The 21,525-nt window shown below is 39.8% G+C and overlaps 1 protein-coding gene across 1 annotated transcript in view; it reads left to right on the top strand.

Annotated features, from left to right (window-relative positions):
• gfra3 (GDNF family receptor alpha 3) overlaps positions 1–20,010 on the top strand; it is a 30,725-nt gene extending 10,715 nt beyond the window's left edge. The window contains exons 2-8 of the mRNA XM_017437798.3: positions 2,948–3,214; positions 4,558–4,650; positions 4,763–5,132; positions 6,869–6,978; positions 7,968–8,102; positions 11,326–11,462; positions 16,342–20,010. Of these exons, the coding sequence (XP_017293287.1) occupies positions 2,948–3,214; positions 4,558–4,650; positions 4,763–5,132; positions 6,869–6,978; positions 7,968–8,102; positions 11,326–11,462; positions 16,342–16,542 (1,313 nt within the window). The 3' untranslated portion in view covers positions 16,543–20,010. The remainder of the gene's footprint in view (positions 1–2,947; positions 3,215–4,557; positions 4,651–4,762; positions 5,133–6,868; positions 6,979–7,967; positions 8,103–11,325; positions 11,463–16,341) is intronic.
• Positions 20,011–21,525: the final 1,515 nt, after the last annotated feature.

Raw genomic sequence — 21,525 nt, 5'->3', positions numbered from 1 at the left:
GGGGGGGGGGGGGAACCCCTGTTGTGGACGTTTATGAGGAATGGGGGGTACAGAGGTGATCTTTTTAAAACGGCGCTACGAGGTGGTGTCACGGTGAGCGCCGGCGCCTCACAGCAAGGAGGTCTCTGGTTTGGATTTCTGGCACTCTGGGGCACAGCCCAGCAACATGGACGCTAGTTTTAATGGTGATTCAAATTTGATTTTGATTGTGAGCATGCATGGTTTTATGTCAACAAGATATATTAAATATTGAAAATAAACTAAAGGCCTAGAATCTTTTGAACGGATGCATATCACCCGCTGCCTTTCAAAGCCAGACTTTTAAACAAAGATCATCTTATGTTGAGAAATGAGGGAGGTTTTGCTTTGAGTACATGTTAGGGATAACTCTCAGCTATGAACACAGGAAATCTTAGCTCAGTGTTTGTAAAATTAACTGAATTATAGACATTTTTGTGTTGGCTAAGTTTGATTAGCTGTGGTGGCCATCTTAAATTGGATCGACTCCAAAAAGTTATTCAGTTGCAGATGTACATCCGTTGATCGCTTTCTGAACGTTTCATTTAAATCCATCCAGTGGTTCATGAGATATTTTGCTAACAGACTGACAGGGTTGACTCCGACAGTTAACGCTGAGGTTTTAGGCAACGATCTTGTGCAATGCGCAGAGTTGGAGTTCGTGTCGTGATTGACTCTCAGCTACGACCTCACTTCTGTAAAACTGACTAAATTTGAGCCACTTTTGTGTTTTCTTAGGTCGGTCGGCTGTGGCGGCCATCTTGAAACGGGCTTGCTCCGAAAGTTATTTAGCTGTAGATGTACATCCGGTGTTTGTTTCCTGAACATTTCATCAAAATTCATCCAGTGGTTCAGGAGATATTTGCTAACAGACAGACAGACAGACAGAGCGGACTCAAGATAGTTAATGGCAAAATTTCAAACAAAGATTTTGGACAGTCTGTAAACGCTCAGAGTCTCAGTCTCAGCTACTACCGCACCAAACTTTAGCTTAATGTCTGTATTTATAGCCATCTGCTAAGGTGAGTTAGCTGTGGCGGCCATCTTGAATCATGTTGTCAATGTAAGTACTTGGGTAATACAGTGCAATAATTTCAGCGTAGGAGTTCCATGTGCTAATACACCTGTTAGATTAGAAAAAAAATTAATAAATAAAGAGGTAGTGGGCTTTAGACTTGGTTGTCTGAATGTGTTGCCCAGATGGACTTTCTGCATCAAAGCAGCATTTGGAAGCCCAAGCAGTGGTTGAAAAGCTGAAAAGTGTTGAATAAACAGGTTTTGTGATGTTTCCATGACGAGACGGTGTCTGACGCTACGCTGGAAAAAAAAAGAAAGAGGCTCGTTCCAAATAAATGATGCTGCGAAAGGTTCTGTCTCGAGCTCCTCTTGTGTCCAGCTCTAATAACAGCCATCTTTTGTCCGGTAAATGAGGCTCTGTATCTGAAGGCCACGCGGTATATCACATTTGTACCTCTTTTATCACATTTTCTTTACCGTTCAGAGTCTGATCATTTATAATGGCACATCAGTTTTATTTTGTAGATGAATGCACTGTTTGTTTGTTTTTTTTAGAAAGCTTTTAGCTCCTTTACAAAAGGACCTATTTCAGTAATGCCGCTGTGGTAATGGTTCATGTTTTTTGTAGATTTGGAAACATCCAATCCTCAAGAATTGGCAGTTGAACAACATTTTTTTTTTTTGCTACAGAAAACGAGGATTTGTTTTTTTTTCTCTAGTTGTTTACTTGGCAAGATTTATGCCAGGCATATGAATGTAATGTTTTTGAGCAGCTACCTCTAAAAAGCTCTTTAACATAACAAGAACATTGAGTCTGTCATCCTAATTAAAGCTAGAAAAAGTTGTCTCTTGTAGAAAATGTGTTTTGGAAAGATGTCAGCGACAGTGATGTATGAGACATGGAGTTAAATCAACACAGTAGAAAAATTAATTTATTGTGTGACTCAAAAGAAAATGCCTGCAGTGTTGTGTGTGCCTTTACAAACTAAAATCTGTTTTCTGAATTATAGCTGAGAAAATAAATGTCAAAAATTGCTGAAATGATTTCCAAATACGTATCAAAATGTCATCTTTGTTCACTTTTGCATCAAAACCTGCCACAACAATTAAAGGCCTAACACTCCTTGAAGGAATGCACATCACCCGGCGCCTTTCATGCTAGAGTTTCAGACTAAGATCCTCCTCTGTTGAGGATTATGGAGGTCTAACTTAGAAAATAACGTCATCACAAGACGTCACGCTCAGGGTATGCGTCGTAAATGACTCCCAACTGCTATTGTGTCAAATCTTAGGTCAGCATTTGTAAAACTGATTGACTTCTAGCCATTTCCATGCTTTTCAAGGTCAGTTCGCTGTGGCAGCCATCTTGAATGGGGTTGACCCCAAAACGTAATCGGTTGCATCCAATGATTTCCGTCTGCAAGTTGCATTCAAATACGTGCGCTGGTTCATAAGCTATTTTGCTAAAGCTGAGGCAAACGGGCCCACACACACACACACACACACGGGCAAAAACATTATTGCTTTTGGGCAATATTATGGGATCATACAGAACTAAAGGGAAACATTATAAGTTTACTTATAGATTTACATAAATCTAGTGCATTTTAAAAAAGTGAAAGCCATCCTAATGAGAGGATGAAAAAATAATCATCAGGTTTAAATCCAGTGCTCTTGTGTTCGGTTGGAGGTTTTTGCCTACGTCGCTACACTCTGTAGTTTCAGCTCAGTCTTCGTTGCCAGCATAGTAACCAGCAGTGCAGCACGGGGCCTCAGGAGTGCAATCATCTTTCTCCGCTGTCTAATTAAAGCCTATTTAGCTTAAGGATTAATGCCGGTTTGTAGAATGATGAACCCACTGTTGTTAACGATCCTCGGCGCTCACTGCCGATAACGCCTCCCTCTCCTCCAGGTAGCGTGCCAGCATCTGCATCTTTGGACTGTCTGCTGGCGGAGCAGGGCTGCATGCAGGAGCTGTCCTGCACGGGCGTCTATCGGCTGCTGGAGTACTGCGCGGCGGAGGAGGCCGTGGCGCCCCTCAGCTCCGATGCCCGCCTGGAGTGTCTGGAGGCCCAGAACGCTCTGCAGCATTACCGCCCCCTTCAAGTGTGCAAATGTCAGCGAGGCTCTCGCAGGGAGGAGCACTGCCTCAAGGTGTACTGGACTGTGAGATTCGCAGGTGGATAAAAATGTCAGCGTGTGTGTGTGTGACATTTCAACTCCCTTAAAGGATAGTTCATATCTTTTGAAGTGGGGTTTTTTTGGAAAAGTTTAAAAGAAAATAATTTCCTGCCTCTTGTAGATAGCTCTTTGAACGACATCAGTTTGGAGGAAGAGTTTATTCTGACAAACTAACAGCTAATGTGAGCAGGACAAAAGTGGATGGCTGTCATCATAAAACAACTTCAATCTCCAAAATTTTACTTTATAAACTTTTACTATGCCTTTAATTTTACATTACATGGTTATTCTGGCAAAAATATCAGGATATTTTTGCGTTTCGGGCTGGACAAGAAGTGCTAAAGCTAACACCTGCTGTTACCATTTGCACTGCCAAATAACCACAGAATTATATGTAAATAAAAAACTTTTTTTTTAAAAGTTTAGAGTTGTTTTAAGATATCAGCAGTCCATATTGGCCTTGGCCGATCACTTATCAATTCCTCAGATTTAAACTCTATGGCTGCGTTTAAATTGTTCACTCATTCACTGCTATTGTGACTTTTAGACTTGTTAAAAATACCTTTAATTTTTTTTTCTTTAACATAAAGTGTGTCGTTTACTCGGTTTTAGATAATTATTAAAAATTTGTGAGCTGAAACTATATTTAAAGTGTTAAAAGTCCGAACATGAAACATTTTAAACATATGCGAATCACAATGCAAACCAAGCCACTTTTCAACCGTTATAAAGCTGCGCGGCTCCGTGTTATTATTTGCACACACACTACGACTCTAAAAGCAGTTCTTCTACACAGAAATATTTTGTAGGTGATATTAATTCTTGATTTTAGTGAAGTGAAGGTTTTTACAGTTGCGGCTACAGTTTGTGGTCGTGTAAAAAGACACAATAAACAAAGAAATGTAACAGATGCTGTATGTGTAACTAAATTTCATGGAAGTGTTATGGACCAGATGATGTTAATTACATTTTCTCAGCCAAATCCAGCCAAATTATGCTGCCAATCACTTTAGATTAAGGCTTGTATTCCAATGTGTCTTGCTGGCGTTCATTTTTGTGACGCCTGTGATTACTCAGCACATAATCAAAATGCTGCTCTGTTTAACAGGGTTTTGAAATGCAAAAAACAACTAGGCTCTCCTTATCACTATTTAGTCTATAAAGCAGTGACCACAATGTAGTGAGTGAGTGAATAAACATAAACAAACCGAGGTCATTCAAAGAGATATCTACAGCAGGTCAAATATTAATTGCTCATAACCCTTCCACAAAACCTTACTTCGAAAGATTTGAGCAATCCCTTTTAACCCCCTTGCACCTGATTGTTCTCATCTTTTGTAGCATATGATGAGTACGAGGTGTCCCCATATGAGGAACTAAAGTTAAACCTGGTGAGGAACATAGAGATGTCCCGTATGGCCTCCATCATGGCAGGTAGAGTACTTCTCTTCAGTTTAGATACAAAATAAAACAGTGGTCACGTTTGTTTTCTCCCCCCCTTGATATACAGCACTATACTCTGTTTTACTCCTGAATCCCTCCTCAGCCTCCTCTCTTTCTTTGGATGGCCAAAACCAGTGTCTGAAGGCGGCCCAGGACTGCGGCCTGTACGAGAAGTGCGGCTCGCTGCGGTCCGAGTACGTCGTGGCTTGCACCAAGCGGGCGACCGCCACCGACAACAGCTGCAACCGCCAGAAGTGCCACAAAGCCCTGCGGCGCTTCCTGGAGCGCGTGCCGGAGGAGTACAGCTTCGCCCTGCTCTTCTGTCCCTGCTCGGACATGCTGTGCGGCGAGCGGCGGAGGAAAACCATCGTGCCGTCGTGTTCCTATGAGGAGAACTCAAGAGGGGAGGACAGGGTGGGCAAGCCCAACTGCCTCAACCTGCAGAACTACTGCTCCAGAGACGAGCTGTGTAGGTAAGAGCGGGCCGATGCTCTCCCAGATGAAAAGATATTTGCCACAGAATATACAAACCACAAGGTAGGACTCAACTAGGACAGCGATACAGTTCATGGACTGAATTTGTCCAGCTGAGCTCTCCTCTTCGTGCTGAAGGCAACATGACTTCCTTTCTAGGATAGAAAATGACCAAATCTCTCGACTCACGATTGATTCATCCCTGCCAGTTATTTTCTCAATTAGTATACAGCACAACAGAGAAATAAAGCCAACATCTATTTCTAGAACTCTAAATCAGGGGTGGCCAATCCTGGTCCTCGAGGGCCACCATCCTGCATGTTTTCCTTGTTTCCCTGCTCCAACACACCTGATTCAGTGGTTAAATCACCTCTTCATGTTCTGCAGAAGCCTGTTAATAACCCATTGATACAAACCAGGTGTGTTGGAGCAGGATAGTGAAATAAATCAGGCTGATTAATGCAAGAGAAGAACAAGCAGTGCCACGTAAAAACCTGCCATGTTGTGTGGAATTTGCTTTAAAATGATTTTATTTGCAAATCACCAGAAACATCTGAGAATTAAAAGGTTTAGCATTCTTTGAAGGAATACACATTGGTCTGATTATAGCTAATTTTACTGAGGCAAGCAAATTCCTGATTGTTTTACTCTGCTTAAAGCATGAAACTTACTTACATGAAGTGAAATTTCCTTTGTGTGTAAATAACAGATAATGACGAAAAAAGGGATCATTTTCTGGAGCGTCATTTGAAACGGAGAGGGGGATGCTGCTGCATATTAACAACAGATTTAAAGAAAAAAAACAAAAACGACTTATTTTGCTCCACATGGCAGCCATCTGTTTCTAATAAACAGTGTGGGAACAGAAGTGAAATGCTCGTCACAGACATGTCTTCAGATGTACATATTATGGTTCAGAGTTGTTTTGAATTATTAATAATAAAATCTTTGAGTGATATTAATAAAACGGTCTCACATATTTGAGTAACAGACTCTGTAAGCTCTCAGTTTTCTTTAAATGAGGCTATATTAAAAAGTCAGCTCGGGAAAATTTTTGGATTCCATGAATTTAATCAACAATAAAACAAATTTTTTACTTTAATTTGATTAATCTCCTCATTAGAAAATAAAAAGACAGTGTTATAAATAATGACTCAGTAGATTCTGGAGCTGTTGACATCCATTTTAATCATACTAGTAGCAGGTGGGCTCTTCAGTTGTTGTGCCAAGCTCATTAACAGTCTCCAAACGGCAGCAGGTTGCTTTTTGATAATAATAGTCAGAGCGCACGACGCTCTATATGTGTACCTACTAATGTCAGCTACTTGTAAAACTTTCAGAAATTTGCTGTTTCTGTCAAAGCTGAAGAGGATTTTTGTGATTTTATATTTAATTAAACTACTGCATAGTTTGAAAATAAGGTAAAATCATTCTCATACACACACACACACACACACACACACACACACACACATATATATATATATATATATATATATATATATATATATATATAAAGAGAGAGAGATTCTAAATGTGTGGTTTTCATGAACATGCATCTTTTTTTCTAGTTTATTTTGCCTTCATTGATTTGATTTAGCACATCTTTGAGCCCCTAAAATGAAAAATTCAAACACACTTTAAAATGCACAGCGTTTTCTTTGTGCTCAGATAAAAAACAATTTCCTCCTCTGTGCATATCTTGTATTTGTGTGTGTGCATGTGTGTGTTTCAGATCTCGGTTTGCTGATTTTCAACAAAACTGCCAGCCCTCCTCTGTTTCTGCCTCTGGCTGTGTGCGTGAGAGCAGAGCCATGTGCCTGAAGGCTTATACTGGACTCATAGGTGAGATGGAGAAAAACAAATTAAACCGGTATAAAGAGCAGAAATAGAAATCTACTGGAATAAATAAAAAAAAAAAAGACAGACAGCCACTCACAGACCTAATTAGTGCTGTCTAACATTGATAGCCGACCTATGATTTTCCTTTTATTGCGCTAAATATCCACAAACGGTCAGTCACCTGCTGCTTCTAGGCTCACTTCATTTAAGAAGTCACGTTTTAGCAGCTCTGTGAAGCGGTGCAGCTAACATTGCTGAGTCTGCATTCACACTGTTGTTTTCCTGTTTTTGATTTATCTGCACACTTTTTGCAATCTGACTACTTCTGCATACTTTGAGCTATTTTAGCCATTCATATATGAAAAAGTTCAGGAGATGGGTGCCATGACTTTTGGTTTTTGTAACTTTTATACTTTACAGAATATTTAACTTTATTTTTAAATATTATTCCAAAAGAAATGTCTTCAATTTCAAATTTGCTTCAGCATACTTGCTCTATTTTTGTCTTCTTATGCTACATTTAGCTTTGACCTGCTGTTTTGCTGCTTTTAGCTTTTGGCTACCATTTTGCTACTTTTCCTTTTTTTAGCTACTGTTCTGCTACTTGTAGCGTTTAGCTAGCCTATTGCTACTTTTAACTTTAGGTACCGTTTTGCTGCTTTTAGCCTTTAGCTAGTGTTCTGCTTCTTTTAGCTTTAACAATTCAGTTTCAGCTTCTTTAGCATATTTCAGCAAAGTCATTCGGCACTCAACATTTTCACAGAAAAGGCCATTTTTCTAGTTTCCTCCTGTTTCCCTGCACTCAAAAAGCAATTTTGTGGACCTGCAATTATACATATTGAGAGCTTGAGAACTGCTGACACCAGATGCACAGACCCTCTAAGATTGTTGGTTTTATTGCCTCTCACCTTCCATAAAGGTGTAAGGTGAAAACACACATCCTCAGTCGAGGAGGAATACGATTTTAAAAGTTCTCAAACTTTGTCTTTCAGGAACCATCATGACTCCAAACTATGTGAGCAACAGCAGCACCGAGGTGTCCCAGTGGTGCACGTGCGAAGGCAGCGGGAATGACTGGCAGGGCTGTCAGCGCATCCTGCATATGTTCAGCAGCAATATGTGCCTGCGTGAGTAAAATGACACAACTCTGAGGGGCAGCACATCGCCAGGGTGTCGAGATGAGGGGAAACGGAGACGAGCCCAGAGTGCAGACTCATTTCAAAGAAAACTAATTTATTAAAATAAAACAAACAAAACAAAAAGGCTGAAGTGGCAGCAACAAACCGGAACAAAATGCAAACATTAATAAACGGAGCGTGGAACGAGGAAACGTGGACAAAGGGCAATGAGCAGGGAACCAGAAGCAATGAACCAGCGGCATGTGGAAGAGATGACCGGGTTTTTAAAACACAGGGAGTGATTAGGAAAGTGTGCACAGGTGGAATGATTACCAGGACTGGGGGCAGGTGTAAGTGGGCGTGGCAGGTAGACAAATGAACGACAGAGGAGGAGTGAATAGTGACAGCAAGCAAGAACAAGAAGAACAAGAACTAAACTGAACAATAACTCAAACAGAAAACAAGATGATAACAAAAAACAATAAACTGAAACACAAAACCCCAAATCCCCACACAGGGCAGCTCGTTCACGGCAGTGATGCTCTACTGCGTGGATTAAAACAAGAGAAATGCTAATCTGAACCACTGGTTGCTGCAAATAATATCAAATATCCTGATCGTTTATTGAAATATTTCATGATTTCAGGGTAAAAACGCTACACAGTCATGCAGCCACAAAACTTTTTAAAGTAAAATTTTGTACTCAATTGCTGCTTTATGATGTAGTTTATCGTTTATTTATTGTAGCTCCCAGATTTAAGGTATTATTACAAGTATGGGTTATAGATCATAAATACAGCAGTAGCTTAGGTCTCACAAACAATATCTTACCTGTTGTACATAGCTCTTTGAACAAAGTCGTTTTGTTTAATTCTGACTGGTTCAACAAGCTAACGATTCAGAAATGAGACCAAGACTAAAGTGGAATAGTGCCGTTCTAAAAGAAGCCAAGTCTTGAAAAAATTCATCTACAACAGGTAAGATGTTAATAGTTCATAACCTTTCCACAGAGCCACACTTCAGAAGGTGTCAACTATCGCCTGAAGTCAGATTCTTTTCAGAGTTTAGAGTGAAAACATGAATGATAGACATACTTTCAGCACAGCAGTTTGAGCAATTCATTTTAATGCTTCATACAAGTAACCTGTAGCTAACGATCCCTCCTCTGTCAGCATAACAAAGGAAATGTTATCTTCTAATTGTCAAATGTGAGCATTATCTAAATTAATGTGGAGATGCTGATCTAACGGAGCATTTTGTAATACGCTTTATTACAGAACTGAAATGAGGTGGGTCATAATTGATGATTTAGAGGGCGAATCACTGAACCGTAATGCTTTCTTATAAATAAATGAGTAGCAAGGAACGTACTCTCTGGTGTTTGGCTGCCTGCCAAATGGGAATGTGATTTCGAAACTCTGCAGACTCAGTGAATCCGCTCACCAAATCTGATAAACACAATGTGGCTTCTTGTTGCGTTTCTGCCAGACCGAGAAGAGCAGGGGAACATCACATGTTCCTGCTCGATATTTACTGCTCAGGTATCGAGGCGGCTCATTTACTATGAGTGTATTCATTGTTTAGTCTGAGCTGAGGAACGCAGAATGAACAAGAGACACTAAAACAGGTTGTTTTAATTGGAAATAACAGTCCAAATTGAGTCTGGCCTCATTAACAATCAAGCTGTATGTGAGGGTTTTCTCGACACTTCGTGCTCTGTTTTTCTACCCGACATTGTCCTCCGGAAATAATGTTCAGGCTGAGATTAGTTGTGATTGCACACCAATGCAAATAGAAGATAAAGAAGCACAATGGGAGCGGAGCCGTTCTGTTTTAGCCTGCCAGAGCACAGTGGGCTTCTGGGAATAACGCAGGAGACCGGGAGATATCCAGGAGATTATAGGAGCAGGCGCATAAACTAAAAGTTGCTGGTTTAAACCCAGAAACGTCATCTCCTCCTTCTTTAAGATAACTATTGTTTATGTACAAAACCTTGTGAATTAGTGCAATACATAAAAAACTTAAAGTTTACTGCTTGATTTCTTTCTTTCTTTCTTTTTTTTGTTTCACTCCAGTGAGATCATGTATAAACAGTTCATCAGTTAATTTTGTGTTGCTGACAGGTCGGCACTGGAGCTCATTATGTTTGTCATAAAACAGCCCATTCGTACGTGACTCATTGCTCTTAGTTTTATTTTTAACATTTGTTTTCCTCCTTTCTCCTAACTGTCAAACAGCTAAAAGTAAAGTGAATCTTCCTGAAAAGAAAATTCAGAAATACAGCTTATAATAGATTAGTACAAATGTACAAAAAAGAAATGCATATACAGTTAAAGGTACTCATTGCAAAGTATAAAATTAAACATTTGAATCAAATTGTGCAGTTTGAAAGAGTTTACTCACAGGATTGACCTACATTAGGTCGGCCCTAGTTTGCGTAGGTAAACAAAAAAAAACGGTAAGTTTACTAATTGACCTAATTTTAGTCACTTCAGCTGTTTCCGTAGGATAACAAACACCCGTGGTAGCTCTGGTGTTATTAGTTAACATCTTAACTCGCAAAACCCCTTGACAGCATCCTGGAACTATTTGTTCTATTTTGCCGTGTTTTATTAATTTTATTTGCAATAAATCTTTAAAAAACTGACAATTTTCTCCGTCATGGCAGCCTTCTGATGCTCTGCAAGGTTTAAGTCAGGTCTAAAAACATTTTAAAAAGCCTGAAATCGATGTAAAACCATAATATAAGTGTGGGGAGCCAAAGGGCGGTCACTGTTAGAATTTCTTGACATTTACTACATAGTTTTAATGTTATGGTGTGTGTGATAATATTCTATTATATTTCCATTTATAATTCTAATATTTGATTTTAATTATTCATTTATTCAGATTAGACATTGTAATGTTGCTATGAAAATTTAATATGAGCCCAAGTTAGTGATGAAGCTTAAAGAGACAGTTTAATTCTAATTCTCCTAACTGAGGTCATTCAGAGATCTATATACAACAGGTAAAATATTTGTTCCTGACCTTTCCACACAAAGGTACACGCTTTAAAGCTTGCATTTTCGTCAGCATGTTAAAAAATAGATTTTATTATCAATTATATATCATATCTACAGAGTGAGCCGCTCCAGATATAGAAAAACACGCTGATAATGTTTCAGTGATGATCCAAAGATGAATAACGATGTGAGGCTAATGAAGGCGTCCCCTGCTGCTTCTGTTTCAGGCGACGCCATCAGCTCCATGGGAATCTCTGCTCCCCCGCCGGTGGAACTCACTCCAGTGCCCGTCTCTCAGCCCTCCCCACGAGTTTACCAGGAGAGAGTCCCCGTCAGCGTTAACACCCTCCCTGACTTCAACAGTGTAAGTACTCCCTCTTCTTCCGCCTCACCACGTGCTGGCATTAGACACTGTATATCGGGTCTTAGCACCTCTGTATCACTGCAGCAATGAGTTGGGCCCTGGCTTCCTGTTTAATCTCAGATTACTCCTGTTTCCTCCCTTTTCCTATCTCCACCTCTCAGCGTGGTCGGGGATTAGCCGCAGGTGTTTGAAGTATTAGACTCAATCTTTACTGTTAATATTCATGCCAGCACACTTATCTGCCCCATATTTACCATTGTAATCCTCATATATTCTAAAAATCCTCTCCTTGTTATCCTTATCTCCGGACACCCAGAATTACACTCTCTGTGCTCGAGTTCGTTACGTTCACTTTCATTTATATAAATTCAGAAAATCATGCCTACTCTAAGCAATAAATGGTACATTCCCTCCTGTTTAACACCAAACTGCACCGACATGGTGTTTAAACTGTAATTGAAAAAAAAAAAAAAACTCAATTAATGAAAATGCTCATTAATTCTGGGGGAAAAACGATTTGCTGTACTCTTGCAGAAGGGGAACTAGTTAGTTAGGAGCGTAGTTGAAGGTCATGTTAAATTAAGAACCGGAAACGAAACTCAAGCAAAGGTTTGTGATGAAAGCTCAGTCTGTGGACTCAGTGTTTCAGTGAAGGATCCGCTGCATTTAAGGTCGCCTCAGACTGCTTATAATAAAAATACTTTGAGTGGCACTAAGATAACGTGCCCTCAAACAAGAAGGCCAATGCCCCATTTTAAATACATTTATCAGGAACTAAATCTAGGGCCATTGGACAACTTTGTACCTCTTCACTAAATCTGTCCTTCAGGCTCTTGTGATTTTTTTTTTTTTTGCAAACATACACACAGATAAACAAAAGGCACAAACCTCTGCGCCCTTCAGCTTCTGTTCTGTTTCCATCAATGTTGATTTTTTTTTCCTGAAATTTTTAATTTTAAACATATGAAAGATTATTAAAAAGTGGCAAGAGAAGAAATATAAAAATATAATCTAAAAAAGTTTATTTTGGACTTTTTTATGATTTGTAATAATGTTTTTGCCTTTGACTGTGTGTGTGTGTTTTATTGTGTCTGTTACCAAAGTATCTCATGAACCACTGGATGTATTTTAATTAAACTTTAAACAAGTAATCACTGGAGCCACAGTGCCTATAAAGATGTTTCCCCCTCTTGGAGGTTTTATGCTTTTATTACTGTCATAAATCCATCATGGTCAAGAATAATTGTCTTGACAAAAATAAAAAAATAAAAATAAACCTTCTTCAGTGTCAAATTGAAATCATAATTCTGTGAAGTAATGACAGTTAAATAAAAATATATAATGTAAAAAAAGTAGCTGAATAAGTGACCGTCCTAATTTAACTCAGAGAAAGATTTATTGAAAAGTACAAGTCAGGGGATGGATACAAAAAGATTTCCAAGGCCCTAAACAGCCGCAGGAGTTTTGTTAAATCCATTGTCAAGAAATGAAAGGAATATGGGACAAGTGTAAATCTAGCAAGAGCAGGCCGTCCCAAACTGAGAACAGTGAGAGAGGACACCAAGACACCTGTGAGCTCTCTGAAGGAGATCCAAGCTTCAGATGGGAGAGACGGGACACAAAACCACATTATTCTCCAGTCTAAGCTTTATTGGAGAGTGGCAAACAGAAAGACATTGTTAAAGAAAACTCTGATTAAATCTTTGTCTAGATTGTTTAGAGACTCTAGTCTAGTCTCTAGCCTTCTCCTGAAAAAAAAAGAATGAAATTTAATCCTAAATTCTTCCTCCCCGAGTCACTGTATATCTGAAACAGCCACTAGACCAGATTAGTTCAGCCTAAATTCACAGGAGCACTGTGGAAAAGTTTATGTAGTGATGCAAATAATCTGCCAACTTTTTGTGCGTGTAAAAATCCTTAAAGTTGCTCTGCAAATGTAACAGCTAAGGGAGTCTCACAGAAAACACAGCTGGCCAACACGCCTTGTAGTCCAGGCTTTTGTTTTTCTACCTTTCTGCATCATCATGTTAAAATCTGTAAAACTATTTACATAACACCTGCCTACTGGCTGGTTTGACATCCCCACCAAAAGGGGAAAAAACAATCACTGTTTTAGTTTGTTCAAATGTAATGTCTTTGACCTCACAGCAAAGCTTGATCTTCCAAGAATGTCATTTTAGAGACACTTTTGCAAAAAAACACTTTTGTTTTTATTTCTTTTAAAAAATTACTGCAAAAGGGCATTGCTGAAGGGGGGGGGGAAGTCATTCAAGATCATATATTCCAAAAAGGCATTACTACTTTTCCATTATGACTGCAATAACTCTTAAAATCAATGTTTCTTAAAGCTTTCCTGCTGGAAATAAAAACTTTTGTATGTCCAGCACATATAAAAGATTAAGAGTAGAAACATATACCGAATGCATCACATGCCCTTTGTAAAACACCTATAGAAGATAATGGTTTCTGAGGATATAAACAGGTCCCACATTTTGGGTGTCATTAAAGCCTGTGCTGAATTAGATTAGAAGCAGCTTCTGGCCAGAAGAGAGAGGCAGAGGTATCTGACCTGCCCAGACTGCAGCTGCCTCGGTTTAATGTCCTGTGACATGGTGGCATCGGAAAGCTGAGACAAGAATTCAAACCTCGTCTAACATCCTGTTCCTGCTGCCGATTCATTGGATCACAAAGATGGTCACAGCCCAGAGGACTGGAATACAGTGGACACCCTGGATCCAACTCGATGACCTGGCACTGTTGTCCTTCACCCATCAACAAACACAAAGAAAAGTTGGACATTGATCTCAGCCCAAGTTGGACTTCAAAAAGAAAAGACTAAAAGTAGCATCTCTCTGGGCACCAACTTGTCGGCAAATAGCGTTGTGAGAAAGTCTCCAGAATGTCTCCCAGTGTTCACGGTGCTTCTTAATTTCTTTGCGTGAGTCACTCACAGACCCATCACTTGAGTTGTGAACATGTTCAAAAGGTTTGTGTGGCAGTATTGCTCTCAGGACAGTCACAGAGTCATCGCTGACATCTCAAACCCAACTGAGTTTGACTGAAGGCGTCTTCAACACGTCCCAGAAGTGCTAGAGCTGCATTTTGACACAAATCCAGGTAGAGAAACCATGCTGACGCTAAATAATAATAACTAATAAAAGCTGATCTAAATATGCTTATCTGCATTTCAAAAGTGTCCTCCAGTAGATTAAATCGTAAATGTGGGGGTGGCGGTCAAGGTGGGTACAAAGTGAGCCTGGGTGGGTGTGATGTGGGCGAAGGTGGGCAACAGAATATTGTGCATGAGCAAGAATCCAAGCCGTACCCATGAAAATAAGCTACAGTTTTCAAAAACTGCCAGTTCAAAATGCAGCCACATGGCTCGCTGGTCATTTTTGGTCACACACACACATTCAGAGTTCAGTGAAAGTGCAACGGAAAACACAAAGTTTCTTACAATTTACCCATGTTTTTGAGTCGCCAACCAGCCTCCAACAGTTCAATGAGATTCTTCCTTAAGAGCGACACAAACATGAACTGAACTAATCAGTCTTGAAGGAGAGGCACTGAAGGACCTGGATGCCTTTCTTGTGGATGTGAAAGCTCATATTGGAAAGACAAAGGCTACAATCATCTTTCACCTACTCAGCAAAGCATACCATGGTCATAATGACAACCCTCCCCCTTTCAGATTACGGTGATATATCTTCATAAACTGGATGTCATCCGTCGCGCTGCAGTCCGTTTTGCCACCGGTGCTCCTTTCAGCACTCATCATTGTAATCTGTTCTCACATGTCAACTGGCCATCACTTCGTTCTCTATCTCATTATCAACTTTCAATAACGCATTACGAACAATAGTTTCTAAGTGCACCAGCTTCTGATTGCTTTCTGGTTCTTCGTATGTGATGTTAGTCATGTGTGGAGAATGACCTTCATGGTGGTAATTGTTTTCTGGAAGTTTAGCATTTTGCTGTTGCCTCTTGGCCAGGTCATCGTTGTAAATGAGAAGTCAAATAAAATAAAATATGTTCAACTCGCTGAAGAACATCTGGAACACAGAAGGTTTTAGTCGCTACAAACCATGGTCCATATTTTAAACACCAACATCAAGTCAGTGCATTTTTATGGCTCCAAGATGTGTAGGAGAACATGAAGAAAATGCAGCTCTTCATCAGCACCCGTCAGGGAAAGGTGCCGCACATCCACAACTACATCGCACAAACCGGCTGCCTGTGAAAGACGAGCTCTTCTACAGGCACATGAGATGGATTGTCTACATTCTACACACACCAAACAGGAAGATCATCGGCAAAGCCCTGACCTGGAATCCCCGGGCTAACAGGATGAGAGGACGGCCATGAAACAGCGGGAAGCGAGACCTGGAGGTAGACATTAAAATGCTGGACTAGACTTGGAGCCAGCAGGAGAGAAGGGCACGGGACCAGGGATGGATGAAGAATACTCATCAGTGGTTCGTGCTCCAGAGTGGCTAAAATACGTCTGTCATAAATTAAAAGTGTGTAAACAAAATATAATGATCTGACAAATAAAAATGATAAATACTGTAGACTCTCTAAGTCCTTTAGTGGATGTCTGATTGTCAGTCTGGCGATCATTAGGAACATATTTTTCCACAGAAATATCAGAGGGTGGGCACTTTTAGTAGAAGCAACACTTGAACATCAATCAAAACAAGTTGCCAAAATGTATCAGAGCTAATTCAGCAAAATCAGATGCATATGTCACTTCAAACGCTGCCTTGGCAGTAGCTTTGGAATATTTTTACGAACTAAAGACTTCCTCCTTTCTGAGCTCTCCTTCCACGCGTCACTGCTCTGAATAATCGGTGGAATCGCTCTTTCTGTCTTGTTACAGATGGAGGACAGTGAGGAAGAGGAACAAGAGGAGGAAGCGAGCGAGGAATTCAACGTCATCCCGCCATATTCTGAGAAGGACTCCAACACTGAATCGGGTGCCAGAGGAAGTCAGCGGGGAAAAGCTAGCCAAGCAGTACTCGCATTGCCATTACTGCTGCTGCCAACTCTCATCCTGGGCCGGGAGTGCTGGAACCACTGAGGCGCCGATCTTATTGTCAGCTTACATTTTCTAATCGCTACCGCTGTCGAATCCATTGCAGCACTCGCAAGTGAACCACAGAGGACAGCTACACAGAAGAAGTGTACATGCTCATAATGTTTGTCTTTCATCTCTTATAGCACTTCTTTTTTAATCCCCAAACTTGATTTTTTATTTAGTTTTTTTTCTTTTCCCCCCCTCCTGAGCCCTCTCAAGATTTACAAGATCCCACTCATCCTTTAATGATTTTTTGCTCGAGTGGTTTTCCCTGAAAGGAAGGGAACAACATGAGCAGATATGAGTGAATTGAAAAGTGCTGTCTGGGCAAACGCTCCACATAGAGCAGTACTTTTAACAAGAAGTACATCACCCAAGGCCACGTTCGCCATACATGCACTCAAAAAACCCAAACCTGGGCTCGGGCACAGCTTTTGATTTCCATTTCATGACTCGTGTCACATCCGTTTCCCTGCTACCCCATTCCCTTCCCTTTTTCATGGTGCAGCTGGGCAAGATAATCGCCTTTAAGAGAAGCTAATAAGAGAGTAAGCTAAACTGCTTTGTACAGAAAATCAAAGGGAAACTCTTTAGAGTTGCTTCATTTAGAAAGGGAATGAGATTCAAACCAGTGTGTTGTCACATTCTCCTCACTTTGTGCACCAAAAAGCAGATTCGCTTTGCTTTCTCGTGTTTTATTTTTCTTCTTCTTCTGTTTTTTTAAATCACACCGCTTAGTATTATTCCTCTCACACCGAGAATTCAACCACGGGCAAAAGTAATGAGATCAAATTCCATTGTTGAAACGGCATGAAGAGAGAAGCAACATAAGCAATTACAGCACAATTCAAATTGCTCGCATGCAGGGGACGTCTGGAGCGAAGCTCGTGGGAGAAAAAAGCCAATTTACTGCTGTCATACCCTCTCACTTTTTATCCTTAGGAGATCTGTTTTCAGTGCTCCTTCCCCAACATGTACTTTAGATATTTTGAGAGCAAATTGAAGTGATAGGGATGGACACACGAGGCCGTTAAAGCCTGCTGGCTGCTATGGTCATTGAGCAGCACATTTAGCCTTTCTCTCTGCCTGAAATATCTTTTGCTGATGGTAATGGGTTTTCTTCTTATGGCTCATTTTCCTGTGAAATTAGGGAGCTGCGGGGACGGAGGTAAAGAAAAGTACAGCGAAGTTTTCAGAGGAGGGATAAACTTGTCTGATCTGATGAGGGGGGCTTAGCAAGAAATGATCAGGCTGAGCTCTGCAAGGAGGTTTTTTTTTTTTTTCATTATATGGATTTATTGTGGCTTTACGTTCATCTTTTAAAAGCCTTTATATGCAATGTCGTAGCTGAAGTGAAAATGTTTCTGTGAGGTATCACAAAGACGAAGACTGCATGTGGCGTTGGATGTTGTTAGGTCCCACTGCAGGACCTGTGCACAGAATGGGTTATTACCATGAAGACTGAACTTTGAATGCGAAGGGATTGGAGACAGGAAGGCACTGGAAGTGTGTGAGTGCTGCTACTCTGAGTCCAGGTCTTTGTTGCTTTTGATTTTCTAGAAGTTGATGTTAAACTTTAATTGGATGTTGTGAGGTCGATAAATACGCAGTGACTGTTGCTTGCTTTAAGGCAAAGTGACATCATGTTAGGTTTTTTTTTTTCATTTTCTTTTGTTTTGTTTGTTTTTTTTTACTATTCCTGTTGAGAGAAGCAACAGAGTGGAAGAGGAAAAGGTCAGCTGGCAAACTGAATATGGCTGCAAGCTTAGTTAATGAAAAAAAAAAAGAGAATTGTTTGGACAGAATACCTGAACTAAACCTTGCAGTTTGACAACCAACCAGTGTTCCAGTTTGTTTACCTGACCTTGGAAAAAGACAAGCCAAACACGCTAAAGATACATTATCCAATATAAAGTTACACATCAGTAACAGCAGCTCTGAACTGAATCCAGTGTGCTCAGGCCTTAAAGGGACACTTCAGATCTTTTGAAGTGGGGTTCTGCGGAAAGGTTATTAACACTTAATATCTTACCTGTTGTCGATGTGTGACCTCAGATGACGAAGTGGTCGTTCGTTTTGACCAGATTGATGACCTAGTCTGAGCAGGACGAAGAACAAAATGTTTGGCTGTCATCTTAAAACAACTCAAATCTCAAAAGTTGTGTAATGTTTTATGCAAATGCCATTTTATCAACCTTTATATCGTCGTGAACTTGCAGTAGTCATTTGCATTAAATTTTGTGGTTATTTGTAAGTGTAAGATGTAGCACTTTGTGCATCTTGGGGCACTTCCAGCAGGATCTTTCTGCCAGAATGACCATTTAATACATAGATAGGCAGTTAATTTTCCTAAAGGAATGAGGAATTCTCGTGGAGGGTTGAACCGATAGGCTAGACTTAATTCTGTTAAAAAAGAATAAGAGAAGATGTTGTAACTAGACACAAAAATCTGAACCAGTCATATTGAGAATTTAAACTTTACATCATGTTTAATGTAAATAATAAACAATAACAAAAAGGACTGTGAAAAAGTCCATGTTTCTGCAGTATTTAAAACAGTTTTTAGATTTGCATACAGATTTTCCATTAACCTCATGCGGCTGAATAAAAACAGCTAATGGATCAGATGTAGCTGTGGTGTAATATGTAATTTTTTTTAAACTCATTTAAGATAGCAGCAATCCATATTGGTCTTGGCTCCGCACTGACTAGCCATTAGCTCATTAACCCGGTCAGAATTAAACTTTATTTCTCCAAACTGAGGTCGCTCAAAGATCTATCTCACAACAGGTAAGATATTAGTTGTTCATAACCATTCCACAGATCCCCACTCCCAAAGATCTGAGCTATCTCAGTTTAACATGAGTTTTCACATTTCAGTAGGTTTGTTTATATTTGTAAACTATGTAAAGTTAATGTTTATGTCAAACATGGGTCCTGCTTTGTTGAGGAGTTTGGAAGGAGAAGATCTCCCTCTCCGTTCATAAATCTAAATCTCTGGGGTAGGGGAAGTTGTAAATATTTCCTAAATTAAACAGTTTGTAGTTTAAAGTGGTGAGACTATGTACAGTCCTGTTTCACATGTTCACTCTCCTGTAAAAACATCCAACACGGCAAATGATGGTTTTGACTATAACGTGTACTGACTGTGTCATTTTGTGCCATAGAAACAAGTATGACAGTTTGTTCAAAGAATAAAGGTCTCATTGGACATTTTTTTGGTTTGACTGAAGCAATGCTTATAATCAAAAACAAGGTCCGCTAAATATAAATAGAAGGCATTTTTATTCTCAGTTGCATAGCTTCTTTTGCCATAGCATGCGGTCTCGCTAGTGACAAATGTTAAATGTCAGTTTTAGTCTAAATTGGTCATATAACTGGTCAAAAATTTCAATGCATGCTAACACATGCTTGCACTTTTTATCGCAATAAATTAAGGGTTTTTAGCTCTAGTGCTTATTATTAGACTGAGTCAGGATTCTTGTATCTATATTTCACTTCTGCCTTAGGCTATTACAGGGTCTTAAGGATTTTACATCCAAAATGACTTTGCAGTGGAATAGAAGTTTAGAAAAAATAAAAAATAAAATAATAAAGGCTGCAATAGATTTTGGCATCAGACTGCACTTTAATTATGAAAAGTGCAGTGTGAGAGCTACGCAGCTTTGTTTTTATGTTCAAACTCAGCCAGCTGTCTGTGACTTTAAGTTATTATTTAGTAATCACTAAGAAAAAAAAAAAAGTCCACTAAAATGTACTCATTTTATCCATTGGCGGAGCCACCAAGCTCTCAGTAGATCCTGCGTGCTTCTACTGCAAATCATTGAAATTAAAATCAAAGATAAGGATCTGGAAAACAATGCGACTTTTACGGATGACAAAGGGTTTTCATTTCAACATTTCCAGAGCATTTAGCAGCAGAAAAAGAACCCGCAGGTCAGAAAAGCACAGCCTAATAACACTCTTTGATTAACAGGAAAAACAGAAAGAAAGCACCTGCATTTATTGATCAGTTTCATACATATTATTAATCAAAGGCCGCGAAGTCCTTGAAGAAACGCATATCACCCGCTGCGTTTTATGCCAGAGCTTTAGACTAAGATTTTATGCTGAGAAATGACAGGTCCAACCTTGATAAGAATATCATGTTACCTCTTGTGATAATGCGAAGTCTCCCGCTCAGAGTAAGTTTTGGGAACGGTTGGTTTTCATTCAGAACTGCTCTCCCTCTGGTTTCTTTTGCTCACTTGCAGAGACACATCTGAACAGAATGATGAAGCTGTAACCAGCTTTGACTGCAGGGACGGTCTTACTAAAAGGATGCTCTGTGCCTGAGTTCTTTTCTAAAGCGCCATTAGTGAATACAGCCAGATCCTGAGCCAATCAGACATGACAGCCATTAAAACGCTTTCTTCCAAACTATTGCAGATATATCTTTGTTTTTTTTTTTTTTTTCATAGTTCCAAGACAAGCATTTTCCTAAAAAGAACTCAGAGAGTCAAGGAGCTCAGAGCTCACTGTGTTTATGTAAAAGTCAAATGTCTTTCATTTTTCTTTCTTTTTTTGCTTCCAAAGACTCAGACATTCTTGTAATCTTTTAAAGTGATTTTGATCAAAATCACTGGTTCTCCAGACCTCCTGAGGGACCTTCAAAGGTTTCTTTTGAACTTTGGCTGTTTGTTTTCACCCATTTTCAGTCTGATCATTTTCAGAAGAATACGTTTAATTGTTGAGCCACTTAACTCCAATGAGTCATCCAGACATGAAAAGGCTCCTAAAGTCAAACAAAGAACCAGTGGCACGTTGACACGGGCAACTTGACACGAATCTGGTCACAGCACAGTACCGAACTGTGAGAGCTCCTGGCACTTTGACACGCGCCAGTCACCGAAACGCTAATTATTATCGCCCGCTGTTGAAAGTGGATGTTTCGGACCTGAGTCTGTATGTGTTCGTTTGTTTGCTATTTCTGTAAAATATCTCTTG

The sequence above is a fragment of the Kryptolebias marmoratus genome, linkage group LG13 (genome assembly GCF_001649575.2).
Source record: "Kryptolebias marmoratus isolate JLee-2015 linkage group LG13, ASM164957v2, whole genome shotgun sequence".
NCBI classification, from domain to species: domain Eukaryota; kingdom Metazoa; phylum Chordata; class Actinopteri; order Cyprinodontiformes; family Rivulidae; genus Kryptolebias; species Kryptolebias marmoratus.
This window is presented reverse-complemented; position numbering and strand designations above follow the sequence as displayed.